Here is a 23230-nt window from a genome sequence, read left to right as displayed (position 1 = left end):
CGTTCCTGGAAACCATATTATGCCAGACGCCAGCCATCTCCTGCGCCCACCTCCCATTGGAGAAAGATGCCCTATGACTCCCGTTATCTCAACAGGCCCCTAAAAAACCCCAGCAGCCCAAGCAGTTCGTTTGACTGCTTCAATTGCCTGCCATCGCCTCCATCTTACACCCCTCCTGTCCGGACCCAACTCTTCCCCTTTCTACGAAAGTGGGAAGAAATTTCAACCGATATCTGGGTCATTACCATCTCACGGGTCGGGTACGCCATAGAGTTTGTTTTGCCTCCCGACCTACCTCATTATGTTGTCACACACACACACCCGGATCCTCTCCTCGATTCCGAAATTTCTGCGCTTCTAGCCAAAGGTGCCATCAAGGTCGTCCCGGAAGCACAACGAACCCTAGGCTTTTATTCAAAATATTTCCTCGTACCAAAGAGGGATGGCGGCTTCAGGGCCATTATGGATCTCCGGGATCTCAATCGATACATTTAATGCCACAAGTTCCGAATGGTCACCCTACACTCTATCCTCCCACTGATTCCCCGGGCAGCATGGCTCGCCTCTGTCGATCTCCTGGACGTCTATTTTCATGTCACTATCCGTCCACAGCATCGAAAGTTCCTCCGTTTCGCTGTCGGCAACGCACACTATCAATATCGGGTCCTTCCGTTCGGACTTTGCCCTGCCCCAAGGGTTTTTACCAAGCTGATGGCTGTGGTGGCTGCAGACCTCCATTGTTGGGGGATTGCCCTGTATCCCTATATCGACGATTGGCTTCTTGTTGCCTCCACCCAACACCAGCTCCTCCAAGACATCCAAACAACCCTGTCTCTCCTTCGTGCCCTCGGGCTTTGTGTCAACCTAACCAAGTTGTCTCTCCGCGACCTGTCCAGGCCCTTCAATTCCTGGGTGCCCGTCTCGATACCAACCTCAAGGCCGCATTTCTCCCAAACTCAAGGGCCTCCGACATACTTACTTTGGTCTCCCAGTTCCAGACCTCTCCCCACCAGTCTGGAACTGGGAGACCAAAGTAAGTATGTCCGTTATGAGGCTCCTGGAGCGTTTTGCATCTACTGTCTTTGTTGTCCGTCATGCCAGGTTGAGGATGCGTCCCCTCCAACTGTGGCTTCTCCATGCCTCCGACCCTCTCCGCAGTCCGTGGCACAAAATCCTGTCGATCCCACCCCCTGTCATCGACTCTCTCGCTTGGTGGTCTCACCCTCAGCACCTGCTGTCTGGCGTGCCCTTTCGGCATCCTCCTCCGCAAGTGTCGATCTCCACCGACGCATCCCTCTGGGGCTGGGGAGCCCAGTGCAGAATCCTTTTGGCACAAGGGACCTGGTCTCCTCGTGAAGCCGCCCTTCACATCAATATCCTGGAGCTGCGTGCCGTTCACCTAGGCCTCCGCTCATTTCTCCCTGTCCTTCGAGGCCAGGTCGTTCGGGTTGCCTCCGACAACACCACCACCATCTACTACATACACAAACAAGGCGGGACAGCCTCCCTTCGTCTTTGCCAGGCAGCTATCGATCTCTGGCAATGGTGCATCCACCACTCCATCACGCTCTCTGCGATCCACATCCCGGGCGCGCAAAACATAGATGCCGATCGGTTGAGTTACTCCCAGTTTTCGGACAACAAATGGTCCATCCACCTCCGATACCTGAAACCAGTGTTCCCTCTTTTTCAGCTGCGGTCAACCATCTGCTCGGTCCCTGGGAGATGCCTTTCTCCACACCCGGACGGGAACCCTGTTTTATTTCTTTCCTCCGTTCCCCTTAATCTCCCAGGTCGTTCAAAAGATTAAGGCTGATGCGACGTCCTGCATCCTAGTCACCCGATGGTGGCCGCGCCAAGTCTGGTTTCCTCACCTCCTTCACCTCTCCAACCAGACATTCCGTCCTTTCCCTGTCGTCCCAGATCTCCTCTCTTGGGCTCAAGGAAGAGTCCTCCACCCCGATCCCAGTTTCTTCCGATTAACAGCCTGGAAGATCCTGCATTACACTTCCCGCCTGAAGTGTCCAAAGTCCTTCTGAATGCCAGGAAGCCATCTACCCGTGCCACTTACGCTCTGAAGTGGAAGAGGTTCCAGTCGTATGCCTCTGATCAGTCCTTTGATCCTCTCCAGTTGTCTCTCCATCAGATTTTTTCCTATCTCGTCTCATTAAAGAATACTGGCCTGGCATACTCGTCTTTAAAGGTCCATTTAGCGGCCATCTCGGCCTACCATCCCTTGATACAGGGATCCACTTTTTTTCTCACCACCTTACCAAATCGTTCCTCAAAGGTCTCCTCCACCTCTGTCCCCCTAGGAAGCCTTTGGTGCCTTCATGGAGTCTCTCTCTCGTTCTCACTCAACTGATGTCTAAGCCGTTCGAGCCCATGGCCACGGCCAAGTTCAGGTTACTTTCCTGGAAAACTGCCTTCCTTATAGCGATTACGCCTGCGTGCAGAGTAGGGGAACTAGCTGCCTTTCGGGCTGATCCCCACTATACATTTTCCATAAGGAGAAGGTTGTCCTTAGACCAGATTCTTCTTTCCTGCCTAAAGTCGTCTCTGCCTTTCATCTGTCCCAGTCGTCTGTCTTACCTTCATTCTTTCCAAATCCGACTGATGCACCTCAGAGAGCCTTCCACTGCCTCGATGTGCGCAGAGCGCTCTCCTTCTATTTACATAGGACTCAGCCTATACATAAATCTCCTCGGCTGTTCCTTGCCTATGGGCCCCCTCATGTCGGGGACCCTATTTCCTCTCAACGCTTGTCCAAGTGGGTGACTTCCACCATAGCCTTTTGCTATGAGCTTGCACGTCAACCCCTTTCTACCTCTGTCACTGCCCATTCTACACGGGCGGTATCAACATCCACCGCTTTCCTGGCTGGTGTCCCGTTGGAGGACGTCTGTGCGGCTGCTACGTGGTCCTCGGCATCGATCTTGGTGACCCACTACGCACTCGACGTCCGAGCTTGACGGGATGCTGCATTCGGCCAGTCGGTGCTGCGATCTCTCTTCGCTTCACCCTGCTGCGTCCCCAGGTAGGACCCGTGGGTGTTTCTTCTCGCTGATGATGCTGTGTCTTAACCAGTATTCTTTGTGTCTCTTGCAGCTGCCAGCTCCCTCCTCCAACTGGTTCAGCTCTTGTAATGACCCATGTGTGGGACTGCACAGAGACCACAATGAAGATAAACAGGTTGCTTACCTGTAACTGATGATCTTCGAGTGGTCATCTGTGCAGTACCACAATCCCACCCAGCCTTCCCCACTGCTGCCATCTCCTATTTACCTTTCTTTGGCTTGATGGGACTTACCGGTAGCGGTCGAAGGAACTGAGTGGGAGGCGGCTCTGTCCCCTGCTCCAGGCATGCACAGTACATGCCTGCTCCCCAGGGCGGGAAGAGAGCCTGCCAAAAGCTTTCTGAGGCAAAGCTCTAGAAGTTTCCCCGGTTGAGGTTGTGCGCAGGCGCCCAACCCATGTGTGGTACTGCACAGATGACCACTCGAAGATCATCAGTTACAGGTATGCAACCTGTTTTTTCCAGACCTGGTACTTCTCATGACAGCCATTGTCTTTTATTAGTTAGTGTTAAAGTAGGAGTTGGGGGACCTGAGTTCAGATCTCCGTTTTGCCATGAAGAGCTCACTTGGGTGTCTTTGGGCCAGTCACTCCATCTCAACCTCACCTGCCTCATAGGGTAAAGTGAAGATGGGATGGGAGAATCATGTATGTTATCCTTAGCTCTTTGTAGGGAGGGCAGCATAATGACATAACTGACAGATTGGGGGGGGGGGTGAACCCTAATCCGCCTTCCTCCTTTTTTGAGAAGCTGTCTGAGTGCAAAAAGTTTGGTCTACATTTTTGCTTCTGTGGATTGCCTTTACTGATTGTGCCATAGTCTCTTTTAAAAATGTTAAGATTACACAAAACCTAGTGACATGCTAACAAAATCAACATAAAATAATAGATTTCCGAAACAAATTTCAAACATTTTAATAGAAAAGGACAAAAAGTGCATGTCTCAGACCACACATGACTTAGTATAGCGTAGTAGCTAAGGGACTGAGCTATGATCCAGAAAGTCATCAGTTCTAGTCTTATCTCAGGTACAAACTGACTAATGATGTAATCCTGAACATAGTGGCACCTTTCTAAATCTATTGAAGTCAGTGAGCTTAGGTGTAATTCTGCCTAGAATGGCTCAGGAGTTCAGCTAGCTTTAGTTTATCATGTTATATTCTCAAACCCCTTGAGTCATAGAACAGTTTTATAAAATGCTTGTGTTTTAAATAAATTTAAAATGTTTTTTAAATTGTTGAAGTCTTGTTACAGAGTTCTTAGGAGTCATGTCATTTATTTTCGGTCAGCACTGAAACATCTGCTCAAATGCATTATTATAACTGTGGATGGCCAAATACATGTCCATATAGCCTTCTCCTCCAAATAATTTTAAATGTAAACCAGTATGCAGTGACACTTAATTTACCATCAAAGTGGTAAAACTTTAGAAAGAATTTGTGTATGAATTTGGTTAGTTTGAAGTAAGCTATTTCAACTGGTTTCTGAGGTGCAGTGTATTTAAGGTGGTTCATGGTGCATTTTGTGGCAGTTTTGTATTGTTTGATAGTATGGATATATTGTTTCACTATCATTTCAATTTTTATGTAAAATATTTTAAACAATACTTTTGTGCTTTCAACAGGGCATGGTGCTGATGTCAAGTGTGTTGATTGGCATCCAACAAAGGGTTTGGTGGTTTCTGGAAGTAAAGATAGTCAACAGCCAATCAAGTTCTGGGATCCAAAGACTGGCCAGAGTCTTGCCACACTGTAAGTGGGATTATGGTTGTGTCTGTACTCTTGTTAACAAGTCTTTTTATGGTTTAAATAGGGTTTCCCAACTTGTAGGTCAAGACCCGAATGTGAGTTGGAAAACCTCTGAAAAGTGGGTTGCAGGCCAGCCTTCCCTAATGACCACCCCTGTCTATTGCTTTCTTGTATTTTGGAAGCCAAGATCTGACCCTGGAAACAGTATTATTACATTAGCTGCTATTTTTTATTTACTGCAAATACTTGTCGATCAAGTAAAATGTGTCCTGATGGTTACTAGAGTGAGTTTCTTAGGGGGGGATTAAAAGAAGTAATGGAGAAGGTGGTCAGAGGCTGGAATCTAATATCCATATGCAAAGGCTGTATGTGTCAGAATGTCACTTGCTAGGGGTTCATAGTGGCAGCAGCTGCGCACTTTGTGCGATGTTTGCTGGTTTCTCAAAAACATCTGGTTAGCCACTGTACAAAATGGAATACTGAACTAGATGGCTGCCAAGGTCATAGCTTGACTGGGGCACCAAAAAAACCCTGGGCCAGCCTTGGATGGTTCACGATACCAAGTAAATTTGGACCTGTGGGTCAGCATACTGAAAATGTTGGGAACCACTGGTTTCCTTTTCAGAATTACTAAGTACTGGTTTTATCCCTTAAAAACTCTTTCATCTTGATAACAAGTCTTCAGGCACCAAAGTGGTATAAGACTTTGGATAAGTTTTACTTCTACATTTTATGAAATCTGTATTTTACAGGAATTTGTTCTATTGGTCTGGGTAGGCCTAACATAGATATAAAAAAGTGTCTTGGAGGTGGAGAAACAAGTCAGCATTTGTTTAAACTATTACAAGTTTTAAAGTCTGCTATCTCCACCCCCTCCACCAGCCCCCCCATGGGCTGTCTTTCCATCACCACTGGACCTCCTCCTGACCTCCAGCTCCTCTAATCTCCTCTCCTTGCTACTGTTTACTGGCTTTTACCAGTGCTTATGTCCTGGGTTGGATTGGTACAACTCCCAAATACTGGTTCTTTTTCATTGATCTGCACTTACACAGATTTGTTACCAACTTTTGAGTGTTGATTTACCCCTCAATTAAGGTTTCTTTGTTTTTTGGTTGGTCCCATTGTGTAGATTTGGTTAACTCTTGGCTGTTAGATATAGGGATTGGCACTAGTGTTAAAGTCTGTAGAATGCTTGTCTGCTACTGAGAAAGGTCTGCAGGTTAATGTAGACCAGTATTGGTGGATACTGGTTACCTCTAAGAAGTACTTTATATTTTACCTTGATCAAGGGGAGAGGAATTCATGCTATTTCTAATGAATTCCTTGCTTTAGTGATATCCATGATCTGCAGGGGTAATAATGAGAGTCTCATTTTGCTCGTTACTGTAGAAGTAAGAAATGACATGAATCCCTCCCTTCTCAGTAATCGTGAACTAGTACTTTCGTTTGCCAAAACAGGTTCTCATATTACTCATGATATTTTATATTTTAGGATCCCTAACAACTGACAACAAACAGGTAGCTTTGTAACACAGTCTTAAATGGCTATCAATTTTTTTAAAGGCTTGTTTAATTCCCAAGGTCTTCTGAAGAAAAGTGATGATTATATTAGGATTTCTATTGGTTTGTTGTAGTTGTTTATATACTAAATCTGTACGATTACTCTCTTTAAATCTCTCCCAGACATGCTCATAAAAACACAGTGATGGAGGTCAAGTTGAACCTAAATGGCAATTGGCTACTTACAGCATCCCGTGATCATCTCTGCAAACTCTTTGATATCCGAAATCTCAAAGAAGAGCTTCAGGTCTTCAGGGGTCATAAAAAAGAGGCCACAGGTTAAAAAAAATTACTTTCCATTTAACCATCTCTGAGTTAGCTGCTTGGGTAGTCAAGTTTCTAGAAATCCATTGAAGTTTGCCAAAAGCAATCAGGCTCGTAACTGCCCCAGTGCTCTTGTATCTGCCTCTGTACTGTACCACTGCTAGATTTAGTCATCAGCAAAGGCTTGCATGTACAAAACGGACATAGTCGTGCATGACATCCTAGGTCAGTTTTATGAATAAGATACCTACTTGAAGAAATATGCAACAGCTGTCACCTGGAAAAATAACTGGACCTGATAACTGGCTGCTAAGGTAGCCTCTCCATTCATCAAACCATTTTCTTCTCCTCCAGGCCCTCCTATGAGACCTCCTGCTTTAAACTGGCATACCAAAGCTCCCTTTCTTGTACTGATACTTGGCTCCCCATGCTGCTCATTTTTAATCCCTGACCTCTTTCTTCTTCCCTTCCTCATCCCCTGCAAGCTGTTCAATTGAATGTAAGACTTAAGCTATGTGTATATGTTGTAGTGTGAACCATGTTCAAGCACACTGATGGCAAAATGTAACTGTGCAGTAATAAATTATGAATTTCCACATTACAGCTGTTGCCTGGCATCCTGTTCATGAAGGTCTTTTTGCCAGTGGAGGATCTGACGGCTCTTTGCTGTTCTGGCATGTTGGGTATGTATCTCAGTCACTGGCCTAATTGCAAATTACAGCTGAGGGGCTCCACTGCTTTTTCTTTAGTTGCTTTAGTAATTTTTTAATGTTTTTATCTGATAAATCTTTGTTATTATCCACTTTGGATGCCCCTAGTGAGAAGTAAGGCAATCATATACACATGAATTACATAAATAATCTTTCTCCTTTGGGTAGTATTCGACTGTCTTCATTACTAATCTTTGATACTTAGTTTCTCATATACCTGTAGAAGAAATCTAAGAAAATAAGGATTAGTCAAACTCCATGGAATAAGAGATTACTTTTTCTACATCTATTAGGGTTTTTTTTTAAATGAAATGGAAATAAAAGTGATCTCTTTGCATTGACACACATGAAAATAACATATATTTGGTTTCTGCTGTGTGTCACTGTCCAGCAGCCTTCTGGAAAGAAAAAGACTAAATGTTTTCCTAAAATGTGTTATTAAGAATTTATACTATTTATAGTGCCAGAACTGCATCCACATTACAGAAAGTAACTTACATTGAGCAACATTATAAATCTTGTGTTATCAAAAAAGGAATGGTCCCTTGTTCATCTGTTTAATTCCTGTTTTTAATATATTTCAGGGTGGAAAAGGAAGTGGGTGGTATGGAAATGGCACATGAAGGAATGATCTGGAGTCTAGCTTGGCATCCCCTAGGACACATTCTGTGCTCAGGATCAAATGATCACACCAGGTATTTTATTCAAATTGATAATTTGGAATCTTTTGACTCCAAAGAGCATTTTGTTTTTATTTGGCAGTGCTAAATCTGTTTCATTGGTGTTGTCCTCAGTATTCATATGCATGCACCCACACAAATCCTTTCTGTAGGAAGTTTCAAGAGATGAAGTCAAACAATTCTGTCATGACACAAGCGACCTCAACTTTGTCTTCAAGTGAACTGGTTTTGCCACTTTCATGATTGGCAGGGGACCTCGGTGGTGACCTCTTTTTACTGTTGAATATCATGACACAAATTGTACATCCTCTAGTCCTGGGTAATGATAACTTTCCATTCTTGCTTTTGGTGCAGAACAAATTGCCCTTTTCTGATGTAAAACAGCTTATAATTTAGGCCACTTGGTCCTATTATTGAGTGTCCTCCCACTTCAGTGACCATCATAGCTTATCAGTGCTATCCTAATGTGTTCTACGCAGAATCCTACTAAACTATAGTCAGTGGGGCTTACTCCCAGGAAACTTGGAGCTACTTTACCTTTATGTAAAGTTAGAAGGTGACATGTTCCATGAGATAAAGGTTCAGCCTACAAATCAACAAAAGATACTATCTCTTAGTTTTATTTTGGCAGCAAATTCTGGACCCGCAATCGTCCTGGAGATAAAATGCGAGATCGTTACAATCTGAACCTGCTTCCAGGAATGTCAGAGGATGGTGTGGAATATGGTATATATACAAGATTTATCCAATACATTTATGAAATACAATTTATGAAAATAATGAAAGACTGATTAGATGATCTAAGCAGGCAATTATCTCAGAGTTCCTGGATCTTACAGATGTGTAGCCCTCTTAACAATGTGATGGTGTCTACTGTTTGTGTTTTCAGTTCAGTTCTTCAGTCTAGTTAAATGTAATAAGTACTGTGGTTGTGCTTCCTTAACTCAAATTAACTATGTAATCTTTGTCTATAATGTTTAAAATGTATTTGTTTGTGTTAAAAATGTATGCCCCATCTTTCAGGTACACTCTCAAGGTAGTTTAGAATTTTAAAAATCAAAACAGCCACCTCTGGCAAAATTTTAAAAGCACAAAACACGCTTTTTAAAATTCTAAACTTTTGTTCTCTTCTTTTTATCACTGTGCAGCCAGTGACTACCTTTATATCATGCAGGAATTTGGTGACAAGCCATTTGTTCTCGCTTCTTAGTTGTTAGATGAGTTTTCTCTTTTCAAATCCTTGCATTCCAGTAAATGAGTAACTTGTGACATAGTTGGTGTTGTGGGAAATTAATTAATGTTCATATTTGCAACCAGTTGGACACCAAGATCAAGATGTTACTTGTACTCTATCTTAGTGCAATTTGTTGGATGAATGTCAGTTGTTGCAGCCTGTTGGACAAATTCTCTGAAGACGTTTATCCTACCAGACAATTGTTGGAGCCTTGCCAATCAAGGCTTTCGACATCTTGCTGAGGGGGTATTGCCTGGGTGGGTCCAGGAGGAGGGAACAGCTCTTAACCCCATTGAAGGAGGCAGATCTAAACCTCCTCCTGAAGATGTTATTAGATCCATGTCTGTTCACTTCAAGGTGAGTGCAACTCCATCCAAAACAGAGTGACTCGTAATGATGTCAGAAAGGTATCATAGTGGATGGTACTGAAAACCACTGAGAGGTCCAGTGAGTGTCAGGAGGGTCACCCTCTTTCTCTGTTTCAGTGACTGGTCAGTCCATGTACTAATGCAGTTTCAGTTCCTAAACTGACCTGGAAACAAATGGATACATCTCATCCAAAAACCAGGAGTTGTAAAGCGATCACATAGTCAAACAGCTTGTGACAGTACCTTGTCTTTGGAACACCTGGTGAATTTTTTTCTATGTTTGCCATAAGCTGGTTGAATATGGAGGGGGGGGCCCACCAGTGTTGGCCGCTACTCATTTTTATACTTAAAAAAATTTTTTTTTGCTAGTATCTTGATGTTTTAATTAACTGACTACATTTCTGTACTTTCTCATTGCTCAAAGCATTTACAATAAAAAGGCTGTTTAAAATCCAGCCATAATCCTAACATATTAAAATACTTACTACAATTAAAACCAAGCCAGGGAAAAGCACTTCTGAACCATACAGCCTGTTTTACCACCTGAACTAAGTGAGAGGAACAGAAGCCCTCTTAATGTACTTTTATCATTCTTTTTAGTAATTATTTGTAAGCTACTTTGGAAGCTTCAAGCTAAGAGTATGTAAAGTAAAAGTAAAAATGTTAAATTACCCAAGGATATCTAAGAAATGTAGGCTATTTAGTAAACATCAGTGTGTTTTCCATTTCCAGATGACCTAGAACCCAATAGTCTTGCAGTGATTCCAGGGATGGGAATACCTGAGCAACTGAAGCTAGCCATGGAACAAGAGCAAATGGGTAAGAAAGACATTTATATTTAGAAGTTCCGTGCGCCTTGGTGTTTAGTCATGCCGGCCACATGACCATGGAAACGTCTTTGGACAGCGCTGGCTCTTCTGCTTTGAAACAGAGATGAGCACCGCAACCTTAGAGTCGGATTCGACTGGCTTTCGAGCAAGGGAACCTTTACCTTTACCTTTTACTACAAAGACACTGGATGGATTTGTCCTGTGTCTTTTTGTTTCGATGGCATTTTTAGCTGGAAAACTTAACCTTTCTGTAAAAATCAATGGATTGAGGACATTAAGACTCTATCAGGATTTGAATACATGTCATATAGATAGTAATTGCATATGGACTTATTTTTAGATATTTGGAAACCATATATGGGAACACTACTGTTGTTATATTTTTTGTCTTTATGTATATCTTTTTTCTCTTTTAAAGTTTTTTCCTTGTTCTTTCCCTTTTCTTTTTAAAAATCTTATTTAGCTGTTGGGGTTTAAGCTTTCTTCCTTTGGTTTTTTTTTCTGTTTTTTTAAAAGAAATTTTAAAAATTACATCCTTTCTGCAAAATGTTCTTCTCTGACAGGAATTGGGAATGGAATTTTCTGCTAGTACAGTTGTACTTGTGGTAGTACAATTTGTTCACCACACTCAGTGATATTGATTATTCTTGTTGAAGGGAAAGATGAGGCAAATGAAATTGAGATGACTATCCCAGGATTGGACTGGGGAATGGAAGAGGTGATGCAAAAGGACCAAAAGAAAGTACCACAAAAAAAAGTTCCCTATGCAAAGCCAATCCCAGCACAGTTTCAGCAGGTTAGTAGTTATATGTAATGAGTCTAGACAATAAAACTGTCTGTTATATACATAGCACTGCCTTATTAGAAAGCAGGATGCCATATCCATTCTCATTAATGCACTGCTGTAGATCAAAGATTCAACAGCTTTGACTAAAATATAGAGAGTCTTGTGGATTCTATTTTCATGAAGACTCTAAATAAACAATAACAGCTGTAAGGTAAACAACTAAATTGTTATTGATTATGATATCAAAGTATTAAAATAGTTCAATAAAAATAAAAGTTGCAGGAGGAGATGTATCAGGGCACACTTACATGAATGAATAAATCCAATGAATTTCAGACTTGTACTAATAAGAAAACATGCTTTTAAGTAGTATAAAAGATAAAGAAAGTCCATACTTAACACGTTTATCTGGATTTTTATAAGCGGATCACATGCTCCTTAACTCCCAGATGGTGCCAACTTTATTAGATATGTTGCTCATCAGTGAAATCAGTTTGCATGGCAATGTGCAGAATGCGCAATAAACTTCTAGTCCCTGCATCATTGTTTGATGAGCTGAGTGGCATCTAAGAGTACAGAAACTGACTAGAGCACCTCCAGTGTTCACTTGCAACTGCACACTGCAAGAGACAATGCCATTCGGACATGGTTTATCTGCCATGAACGTTCTCCCATCGGTGGAACTTCTAATAAACTTATGATAAACTGCAACATTCTGAGGAGTACAATTTGAAACACGCTGTATCCAGACTCACTTTCCTAAGCAGAGTTGTGCCTCTCTAACCCACTGACTTTGGTAAATTTATAAGGGCATAATTCTGCTTAGGGATGCACTGCAAAGCATCCTATTTCAAAATTCTCTTTGGCACCCAGCAGTATTTCATCAAAAGGATGGTACAGTTGGCTGGATCCAAACTTTGGTGCTTGTTTGCTTCATATGTTTATATATGCTATGCTATCCTACAGATCAAGATGGTTTACAAATAAAAAACAAAACCAGCCAAAACAGAAAAACAAGTAACTCTACATTCGGATTTAAAAGCATGATACTAAGAACCTAATTTTAAATCAAAAACATCATAATGGTAATCACTGGTTTCTAGTAACACTAGTAAAACCTCATAAAAGAGCCATAATAAATTCAAAATACAATCACTGGCAGCCATAATAGAAAATGAAGAACAGCAGTTATTACGATTTAAAAGCTTAACAACCAGTAGCAGCAAAAGATGATGGATTTAGAACTGTTACAACCAGACTCTCTCAATAATGCCCAGGAACATCCTCAATGCTCTTTAAAACTGATAGTTTGGCCCTGACCTGGATAGCCCAGGCAAACCCGATCTCATCAGATCTCGGAAGCTGAGCTGGGCTGACCCTGGCAAGTATTTGGATGGGAGACCTCCAGAGAATACCAGGGCTGGGAGGCAGAGGCAGGCTATCAAGCTACTTCTCTGAATGTCCTCCACACCCCAGTAGGAGTAGTCAGAGGTTGCCATGACTTCCGGGCACATGCACACGCACACACATGCACTGCAAAAAAAGACCAAAAAACCCCTGATAGTTTGCAAATACTTTGGACAAAAGTATTTTAGCCTGGTGCCAAAGGTTACTAGGTTTGGTGCCAGAGGAAGGGTGTTCTGAGGGAGCTAGTGCCAGAGGAAGGGTGTTCCGAGGGAGATGTTGTTTTGTCAGAGGAAGAGCTCCTTCCTTGAGTGGAAGTGCATCTTTGGACCCATTCCAGTGTATTTTGTCATATGTATTTTGATCATATGCTTTTATTGTCATCTTCAGGCTTGGATGCAGAATAAAGTCCCCATCCCTGCACCTGCTGAGCCACTGAATGACCGAAAGGAAGATCTTAAACTAGAAGAGAAAAAGAAGTCACAGGCAGAGATTGAGCAGGAAATGGCAGCTCTTCAGTATACTAACCCACAGCTTCTGGAGGTATGTAAACAAGGCCAGCATCAGCATACCCTGAGATGGGGACACCTGCTGAGGCCATGGGCTTCCAGCGGGGTCCACTGTGATGCCTGGTGCCTGCCCACATGCCCTTCCCCATCTGCTGACATGTGAGTGCTGTCATCATCCACACACACTGCAGCACGCAGTGCACAGGACTGTCAGTGGAAAGTGTGCAGGTGGTGGGTACACTAAAAGCTCTTTGGATGAAGAACAAATTACCAGGTTTGGTGCCGTTATAAATGTATTCTAAATATAGTCATTGATAATGAATAAATTATGCCACCAAACATTGTGGGGAAAATTTCTCTGCTTCTGACAAATCTCTAATTGACAGGTGTACAGTCATGATACAGTAAAGGTTCTTGATAGAAAATTATATCACTTCCTAGCCATATTTTTCAGTTGAACTCTGTAGATAAAGTTGTAATCTGAATTAAGTCAGTATACTTCAATTTCCCAAAGTTCCTAAACAGTGTTTGTATGTGTGAGCCATTATTATTAGCCAGAGGCACACAAGGAAGTGCATGGGAGAGGGGACCGTTTGGAAATCCCCTTACTCATCATTCTTCCCCTCCAGAATTTTAAAATATCTCCGGAACTCTACTAGGCCATTGTCCTTGCCTTCCTGGGTTTGTTTTGTTTTTTGTCTTTTACATAACTCTAAATTACTGTCAGCAATCTGTGCCTCTTGGGGGATGTTGAGCCATCATCAGGCCTTTATTGAAGGGTTTTGTTTGCCTTTATTTTGTGTCTTGTCTTTTAATACACAATCATATGTTTCTGCATATCTGAGGAGTTCCTTGAGTACTTAGAAATCTCTTTGTCTCAGCCAGGGTGGTGGTGCTGCTTTCATTTATTGGCCCAAGGCACCTACTTTGCTATTAAATATAATTGATTATTGTTGTTATTTTGCAGCAACTGAAGATTGAGAGGCTTGCACAAAAACAAGCCGAGCAAGGTCAGCCACAGCCTCCTGCAGGAGGACCTGTTCATGGACCCCAACATTTCCCAGGTCAAGGTCCAATGTCTCAGGTGCCTCAAGGCTTTCAGCAGGCCCATCCACCTCAGCAGATGCCAATGAATATGCCTCAAATGGGACCACCAGGGCCACAGGGACAGTTCAGACCTCCAGGACCTCAAGGACAAATGGGGCCACAAGGTCCTCCTTTGCACCAAGGAGGTAGCGGCCCACAAGGGTTTGGGCCACAAGGACCTCCACAAGGACTACCAAGACCTCAAGAGCTTCATGGACATCAAGGAATGCAAAGACATCCTGGTCCTCATGGGCCAGTGGGGCCTCCAGGACCACCTGGTCCACAGAGCAGTTCTGGACCTCAAGGACATTTAGGCCCACAAGGCCCACCTGGCCCTCAGAGTCATATAGGACAACAAGGCCCACCTGGGCCACAAGGCCACTTAGGTCCCCAAGGACCACCTGCTGGTCAAGGACCACCTGGCCCAAGAGGGATGCAAGGTCCTCATGGAGTGCAAGGAGTTCAAGGGATGCAGGGTCCTGTATCTCAAGGGCCCTTGATGGGACTTAATCCAAGAGGCATGCAGGGACCACCAGGGCCACGAGAGAACCAAGGCCCTGGTCCACAAGGAATGATGATGGGTCATCCATCACAAGAAATGAGAGGACCTCATGGTTTACTGGGACATGGTCCACAGGAGATGAGGGGCCCCCCACCTCAGGGTTCAATGATGGGGCCTCCACAAGAATTGCGTGGGCCACCAGGTGCACAAGGACAGCAGGGACCTCCACAAGGCACTATGGTAGGACCTCAAGCAAACATGCCAGGGCCTCAAGGACAGCAGAATCCTTCAAGGGGGCCACATCCTTCCCAGGGGCCTCCACCTTTCCCTCAGCAGAAAACCCCCTTGCTTGGTGATGGTCCTCGGCCCCCATTCAACCAGGTATGATTGGTAAAGATGGTTCTTCATGATATATGTTGTCAGCAGGACAATAATATCTTTTAAAAATATATGATGATTATTTAAAAGGTATAAGCACAAAATTTCCAGAGTTGCTAATAATCGCAATGCAAGATAAATTAGTTTGGATTGTACAGCGTGTTGTTCATCATGGAATGTGGCAGTATGATTTATAATTATTAAAGTAATCTGAAGCCATGAAGAATATAAAATAGTACAATATCAAAGATTGGAAGAATGTTTTTAATGTAGATTTTTTTCTGGTAGTCCCGATTAATAGTCACAGTCCAGAGTGCCATGAAGCAAGCTCCTGCTAGCTAGACTTGTGAGGTTTTTTATTTCCAAGTGCATCACTTCTCCTGCATCACTACACAGACTACTTTTGAAGGCTGGAACATTTGAAGGGCAGTTTTTGGTGGGAGGACTTGCAAGCTATCCCTTGCACTCACTTCGTGATATTGAGATCATAGCCCACTTGGTTAAAATGTTAAGATGACTTTATGTGTTCTTAGTTTTAAGTGTTACCAGATTTTTATAATTCAGTTGTGCAACAAAAGATATACATATTTGTTTTCATTCTGGAGTATCTCTCTATCTAGACAGATTACTGCAGAACACACAAAAATGAATTATAGCTGTGTGATATTAGAGAACATTCTACTTATGAATTGTGAGATGTTTGATGAGAGCTGATGGAATGAGAAGTGAAGGTGGAAGTTGTCAGTGGGGGAACCCATGAAGAAATAATAGATGAGAATGCCCTAGGCTGTAGCACCGCCCACATTATGTTGTGATTCGTTGTGGCATGGACTGCAGCGGGGCTATTGTGAATGCTTCCTTATGCATGCTCACACCTCTTGCATGGTGTTGTAGTGCATTTCTTATTCTAACCCTTAGTAAAGTGATAGTGTAATGGGCCGCCTACTACTATGAATGATTGGGATTAGCAAAATTATTGTGAGTCCCTGGGGGTTTTTGAGGGAGACTGAATTCTTTCAAGTCCATGTGATTTCTTTGTTAGCCCAAGCTTTGTGGCATTGTCAGGGAAGAGAGAAGAACTACAAAATGCTCTAGGATTCTCTGGATTTGCCTTTAATGAGTTTGTGTATTGAATGACCAGATACAAGGAAGAATAGGGTTTCACTGCTTTTCAAGAAGTCAGGAACCTCAGAGTCCTGCAGGGCTACTTGGGACCTGTCTGTTCTGGGACCTGCTGTAGGATCTTGCTTTGGAACATGATCCTTTGGAACAGGATACAACCTACTCTCCTCCTTCTAGATGAGAAAGCCAGTTGAATTTACTGTGAATGTCCCTTTTGTCTTGATAGGTAGGCAAGCACCCAAACTCAGGAGTAGATCAGGATGTACACTTGGGGGTGAGGGGCAAGGTCCTGCACCTGTGGTTCCTCCCTCCCTCCCTCCCTCCCTCCCTCCCTCCCTCCTTGACTTTTAGGCTGCCCTTCCCTGCAAGCAGGGCTCAGGGTGGCTTACAACAGAATAAAAACACACAATTCCAAGATGGGGAATAAAAATGAACGACCCAGAGCCTCCAAAGGGCAGGTAAGGTTTTTTTTGGGGGGGACCTGAGAGTGCCAGACTACTTGCTGTCCCATCACAGTCCTCAACCAAACAATCCCCAAGTAGAGTAGGCTACAGTAAGGCCTGCTTAGACTTTCCTGGATTGTTCAAGTTTGTTTTTTAACTGTGGGTGTCCTGGTTCCATTGTAGTTCTGTCCTATTCTATTAGTTCTAGCTAAAATTATTTCCAAAACGGAGTCGACTCAACTCTGTAAGTGGATGTTAAAATTGCTTGGCCATGCTTTCTTAGTCCAAAGAGAGTTAATTTATCCTTCTTGCTGTCCTACCTGCTAAGAAAGATTTTTCATGATAAGCTGAACTTTCTATTTCATCAACTCCTCTTTTGTATTGAACTTACAGGAAGGACAGAATCCAGGTCCACCTCCATTGATACCAGGTTTGGGACAGCATGGAGGGCCTGTCCGTCATGGCCCTCATAATCAAGGACCTGGTCCTACTAAAGGTAATTAAACATACTGTTCACTTTGAATAAAAAGTCTTAAGCTCCATGTAATTGCCAAGCAAGCCTTGGCACTAAATAAATAAATCTTCAGTGCTGTATGGGAGGGAGGTAGTGCATAGGCTATATAAGGCAGTGTCTGTGTTTGCTTTGAATTGTACCTTGCCTTTTGGCCCTTTAAGGTCAGTCAACACTCCTAACAACAAAGAAGACACATGAACGTTATTAAAAGGTTGGAACTAAAAAAATTGAGGTTAAATCATAAAACAATAAAACGCACACACAAATAACATGCTAACATCTTGCAGAAGTAAGGAGTAATTTAGCTGATTAATTCCTATAGTCTGTCAAAGCCTATAAATCAAACCATCAGTACTCTGGCACTGGTGCTCTGAGATACCTTGGGCCCAGGTTTGAATCGTGATCAGAACCTGACTGGTAACTAATCCAGCACTTTCAGTAGTAGAGTTGTATATTACAAGTAGCTATTACCAATAGTTTGGCGTATGAATTCTGAGCCAGCTGTAGTTCCGCAAATCATCTTGAAGCACAGCCTTTCAGAAAGGGCATTATCAGCATACTCTCTGGAAGTTACCATGGCACGTTGAGTTGAGTGATGGTAGCAAAATATGAGTCTGGTAAACTGGTAAAAACACCCCTAAGCTGACAATTAACTTTGCAGACATCAAATGCATGCTACATTGGTTGGCATAAATAGACTAATATATGAAAAGACAACCAGCTAAAATTTCAAATTTGAATAAAGAATGTAATTGCTTCTGCTAAAGCAACAGGAAGGCAAGGAATATATACAAGGTCCAAGCCAAACAGTATAATAAAAGAACAAAATCTGTTTTTAAAATAACCTTTGCTATAACAAATTCTTGCTGTGAAATGCATATAAAAATATTTCAGGGAGGTAAGTGAAAACTCAAATGGTAGCCTAAATGGTAATAAACTGCACTATAGGAAATAGCTAACTTTCAATATAGGCTTTCTTACAGAAAATTAGAACATTCTAAGACAATTGTGAATTATTTTTAAAGATTTGTTACTAAGAGAAATTTGTGTGTGTATTTGTCAAGGTGATTCTCGTGGTCCACCTAACCATCACATGGGCCCTCTCTCAGAAAGAAGGCATGATCAAAACAGTGGTGGTCCTGATCATGGCCCTGAGAGGGGTCCCTTTCGAGGTGGCCAAGACTGGGGTGATGCTAGAGACAGTAGAGGCATGCAAGACAGACGAGGACCTCATCCAGATTTCCATGATGATTTTGACCGACCAGATGAATTTCGTGATGACTTCCATCCAGACAAGCGATTTGGCCATCGTTTACGTGAATTTGAGGGACGGGGAGGCCCACCCCAAGAAGACAAATGGAGACGTGGTGGTCCAGGCCCTCCGTTTCCCTCTGACCACAGAGAATTTAATGAAGGAGAGGGACGGGGCCCAAATCGTGGACCTTCTGGATCTTGGGATGGACGGAGACCTTCAGATGAGCGATTTCCTCATGATTCTGAAGATGCACGGTACCGGGGAAGAAGAGATGAAAGGTAAGACTATTTTTATTAATTGAAAATTAACTCAAATGGAACTCTTGTGATACATAAAATAACAATGTAATTAATTTCAGATAGATGAACATGTATATAGTTATGGAAAAAGTTATTTACAAGTCCATCAAAACAGTTTTGAAAAACACGCTGTACAGATAACAGTTCTGTTCTCTGAAGACAACAAAAGAATCAGACAACTCAGAACTAACGGGAATTGCAAGTTTGGTGTGTGTGTAAAAGGCGCTGTGAAGTTGCAGCTGACTTCTGCCAACCCATAGGGTTGTCAAGGCAAGAGACTTAATAGAGGTTTTCCATTGTCTTCCCCTACACAGCAGCCCTGTAATTCCTTGGTGGTCTCCCATCCAAATACTAACCAGGGTCAACCCTGCTTAGATTCTAAGATCTGATGAGATCAGGCTAGTCTGGGCCATCCAGGTCAGGGCAAGAATGTTCAGGATATGCTTATATAAACTGGAAAATCTTTTAGAGAATACATTAAAACAGCTAATGAAGCAGGGTCTTGTTTTGCTTAATAAAGCACACAGAGAGAAAGACAAGTGGCATCTGTTGAAGCACTTTAGAACTGTTACAATTTATCCAGTCAATTTTATTTTAATTTTAAATGTGGATATTCTGTGTGTGGTGTGTGTGTTTGTACGGGCACGCAAGAGAGAGAGAGAGAGGTGTAATACTACAACTTTCTGTCCCTTTCTCCCATTTTCTTTTTCTTTCTGTTGTGCATGTTAGTAAGCCTGCCAATCCAAAATGTTAATTAAAGCAGCTAATAAGATTTTTAAATTGCATTAAATAGCTGCAATCTGATAAATGCAGAGTCAATAATAAGTGGCAGATCTTATTAGAGCTCAGTATGCTCAATTAAATTATACTGCATAATGTCTGTTCATGAATAACCTCTTCAGTACATATTTGGTTCATTTTGATTCTTGTAGATTGCTTCTATGTCTGTGCACAACACTTCCTTCGGCTGCTGCCATATCAATCCTATAATTCTTCTCTCAACTCTTTTCTTTTTTGTATTGTTTGTGTTTTCCAGAAAGCAAACACCAAATGTGTCATAAATATTGTAAAACCAAGTTTTGAAATATCCCAGTGTTCTGATTCCTGTAAAAATAATATTTAAATTTGTAAAAAGGTAAATTATGTTCCTAAATAAAAGCATCTGCATTTTGCTTGTAATAGGATTGCATTCTGTCTTTAATGAGTTGAGAGAATGGGGTGTTCCACAGAGCCCTAAACCATCCCAGTGCAACCTTAGTCAGCGAGGAGACTCATCTGGAGGCTAGAGAAAGTGTTTTGAAGTAGGACAGTAGTAAATGAAAGGTCTAGACAGAAATTCTTTAGGGTTCTGTTTTGAATGTTATTTGATCTGCCAATCAACTGAATTTCCTATCACTGTCAGAAACAGGAGTGTGAAACTGGTCTGGTATGAGATGATGATGGTCTGCTTTAAACTTGTATATGGTGATTTGCAAATATTCAGAGTGTGTAAACCAACACCATAAGTATAAAAATGAATTTGTGTGGACTTGGCTTCAGGATGCTAAAAAACAGTTGATAACATGGAGGAAATTCTGAGCTGACTTGCCTTTGGATTTGTTTCAGCTGTTTTCTTCAAGTGGTGCAGTATATTTTCTTCAACAGGAAATACATAACCACATCTGATTATTCATAACCTAACAAGACTGTGAACAAAGTAATTTGTCCTCAATTGACACAGTTTTTAAATCATTGTAAGCTCAATTTTGGAACAAATCATGCCACTGGGGTCCCCTATTGAGCCTGTGGGCACGTTGTGATTTTGAGAAAGGGTAGAGGACACAATAGAATGGCTACTAGGGGAGGCAAGATCAATGGCTGCCATGGAGGACAATTGCTAAATGTTGGAAGATTCTAAGCTTTCTATGATACAGGCAGCTATTTCCAAATGTGCACTCCTTGCAGACCCAAAAGTGAAGCCTCCTGGAGTCCTCTAAAGTGTCTCCTGATCTAATGAGCTATAGGATAGCCAGAATTGGCTCTTTACTTTGGGAAGAGGTATTTGGGGAAGAAATAAGTGGTTACCGGGAAACACACTGTTGGGCACCATGTTGGGGAACGCTAGCCTCAAGCCTCCATTGTTTCAGTTGCTCTACTCTTTCAGTTGTTGACATTTTTCAACATATAACTGACCATTTCTGAGAATCTCTGCAGGTTGAGGACATCATTTGCTAAATTTGCAAGCTCTTTGGGATGATCAATACTGAGTACCAGTACTATGTAAACATAAGCCAATTTAATTTGAGTTTCAGGGACTGAAAAATGTTGAATTATGAAATTCTATTTTAGCGTGGAAAAGGTGCATCACTAAAACATGTTACCAAACACAGCACCTTATTATTTAGGAGGTTAGAATTTTTTTGTTTATAAATTAGAAAAGGATATGAGATAACTGTCATTCATATGTTCCTTTTTATTAATTGCCCCCCTTTCATTAAATATTGTGCAAGTTTAATCATGGTTTTCTCAGCTTTGATCCCACAGTCAACATAAGAAGCAATCTGGAAGCACTTAAGTTTGAATTTCATTGCTAATTCTGATAGGGCTTTGCGTTTTATTGATTGGTGACATGTGGTAGCAGGCCAGTCAGATGACTGTTTGTTATCAGACCACAATCAGATGTTTCATGAAGTCAAAAATGCTGTTTTATGAGTGGCAGTCTGTCTTTACTACTGCATCTTGTGGACATCTGACAGCAGTAGCTCTTGTTCAGTAGCCCTTCAGGAATCTGTGTCATACATGCTTGCACCCATCATTTAGGAGTAGGTACTTCCTGCCTTGAAACACTCCAGAGTGCTTGTTTGTGCCTTCTGGACTCTAAAAGGATATAGGAGGAAGCACGAGTAAATACATGGATGTGGTCATTACAGTGGCACATTTACAGCTGTCAGGGAGTCAGAACTATCACTGAATCAATCACATTTACTGTGGGAAAGCAGGACTTCCATATGATATGGCATTATGCTTTCAGGAGCGTTTGTGCTCTGGCATTTTCTAGAGAAGGGGTTTTCCCCTCTATATAAATTAGCCTAGTTGCTGTTCTAATTACTTTAAATCCATTAATGTTATTTGATAATACTTGACTGGTTCACCAGGTTTGTTTTCCCTACCAGTTAAATGGCAACTCTAATTACAGGGGCCCACATTCTTCACCACCGTTTATTTGGTAGAAAAGAGCAAGAGTCCAGTAGCACTTTAAAGGTTAACAAAATTTGTGGCAGGGTATGAGCTTTTGTGAGTCACTGCTCACTTCTTCAAATAACTGAAGAAGTGAGCATACCCTCCCACAAATTTTGTTAGTCCTTAAGGTGCTACCGGACTCTTGCTCTTTTCTACTGCTACAGACAGACTAACATGGCTACCAATCTTGATCTGTCTTCATTTATTTGGTGAGGAATAGTAACAAGTCAGTGGGAGACTTGAAGGACCTGCCATGAGACATGCTATACAGATTCTCTGATGCAATTCAGGTGCCTTGCTAAACCATAATTTACAACCAATTGTTGTTTTAAAACCCAAGTGATTCTTTGAGTTTCAAAATATTCAGACATTTTCCATCCTTTCAGCACTTAGCATCTTGAGTTCTAAACTCATTCTCATCTTTATGACTTTTTAGGTCAGGTGTGATGCTAAACCAGAGTTTCTTAACCCACCTTTTAGGTCAGGTTTCTGACTGGTTTGCCAGGCAGTTGTAAAACATGGTTTGGTCTGATGTCTAAATCGATCCACTAACGTGTTCAGACATCACAAACAAACCATAATTTGTTCATATTTTTAAAAAACCAGGAAGATCTCAGCTCTTTCCTGCATGTGTACACATCAGTCCTTCCCTCGTGTGCCATGCCAAGTCTGAAAGCCGCTTGGTTCAGAAATAAATCCGACAGTTTAATTGTTGCCAGCTTGGTGTAGTGGTTAAGTGTGTAGACTCTGTGGGAGAACTGGGTTTGATTCTCCACTCCTTCACTTGCAGCTGCTGGATGGCCTTGGACAAGCCATAGCTCTGCCAGAGCTGTTCTTGAAAGAGCAGTTCTTGAAAGAGCTCTCTCAGCCCCACCTCTAATTCACAGGGTGTCTGTTGTGGGAAGGGGAAGGGAAAGGAGTTTGTAAGCCACTCTGAGACTCCAAGGGAAGGGCAGGGTATAAATCCAATCCCTTCTCCTCCTCCACTTTCTTTTCTACAAACCTGGATTTTAAGTCATGGTTTAGATTCCTGGTTTAAGATCCTAAGAGCCACGCTGGATCAGACCAAAGGCCATCAAGTCCAACATTTTGTTCACACAATGTCTAACCTCTAGGAAGCCCACAAGCAAGATAACTGTAACCGCATCCTCCTGCCTGTACTCCAGAGCAAGTGATACAAAGAATTCATGCCTCTGGTACTGGAGGAGTAGATATCAATCATGACTAGTCCCATTGATAACCC

General features: G+C 42.2%; 1 protein-coding gene across 1 annotated transcript in view; it reads left to right on the top strand.

Moving 5' to 3' along the window:
• Positions 1-23230, top strand: part of WDR33 (WD repeat domain 33) — a 90046-nt gene that overhangs the window by 58956 nt on the left and 7860 nt on the right. The window contains exons 9-19 of the mRNA XM_015426864.1: positions 4700-4826; positions 6507-6661; positions 7252-7330; positions 7942-8052; positions 8669-8763; positions 10372-10458; positions 11126-11265; positions 13051-13203; positions 14137-15138; positions 17094-17196; positions 18279-18747. Of these exons, the coding sequence (XP_015282350.1) occupies positions 4700-4826; positions 6507-6661; positions 7252-7330; positions 7942-8052; positions 8669-8763; positions 10372-10458; positions 11126-11265; positions 13051-13203; positions 14137-15138; positions 17094-17196; positions 18279-18747 (2521 nt within the window). The remainder of the gene's footprint in view (positions 1-4699; positions 4827-6506; positions 6662-7251; positions 7331-7941; positions 8053-8668; positions 8764-10371; positions 10459-11125; positions 11266-13050; positions 13204-14136; positions 15139-17093; positions 17197-18278; positions 18748-23230) is intronic.

This window comes from Gekko japonicus, unplaced genomic scaffold, assembly GCF_001447785.1.
Source record: "Gekko japonicus isolate JY-2015 unplaced genomic scaffold, Gekko_japonicus_V1.1 scaffold14, whole genome shotgun sequence".
NCBI lineage: Eukaryota > Metazoa > Chordata > Lepidosauria > Squamata > Gekkonidae > Gekko > Gekko japonicus.
The sequence above is the reverse complement of the archived record's forward strand: the minus strand, read 5'-3'. Positions and strand labels throughout refer to the sequence as shown.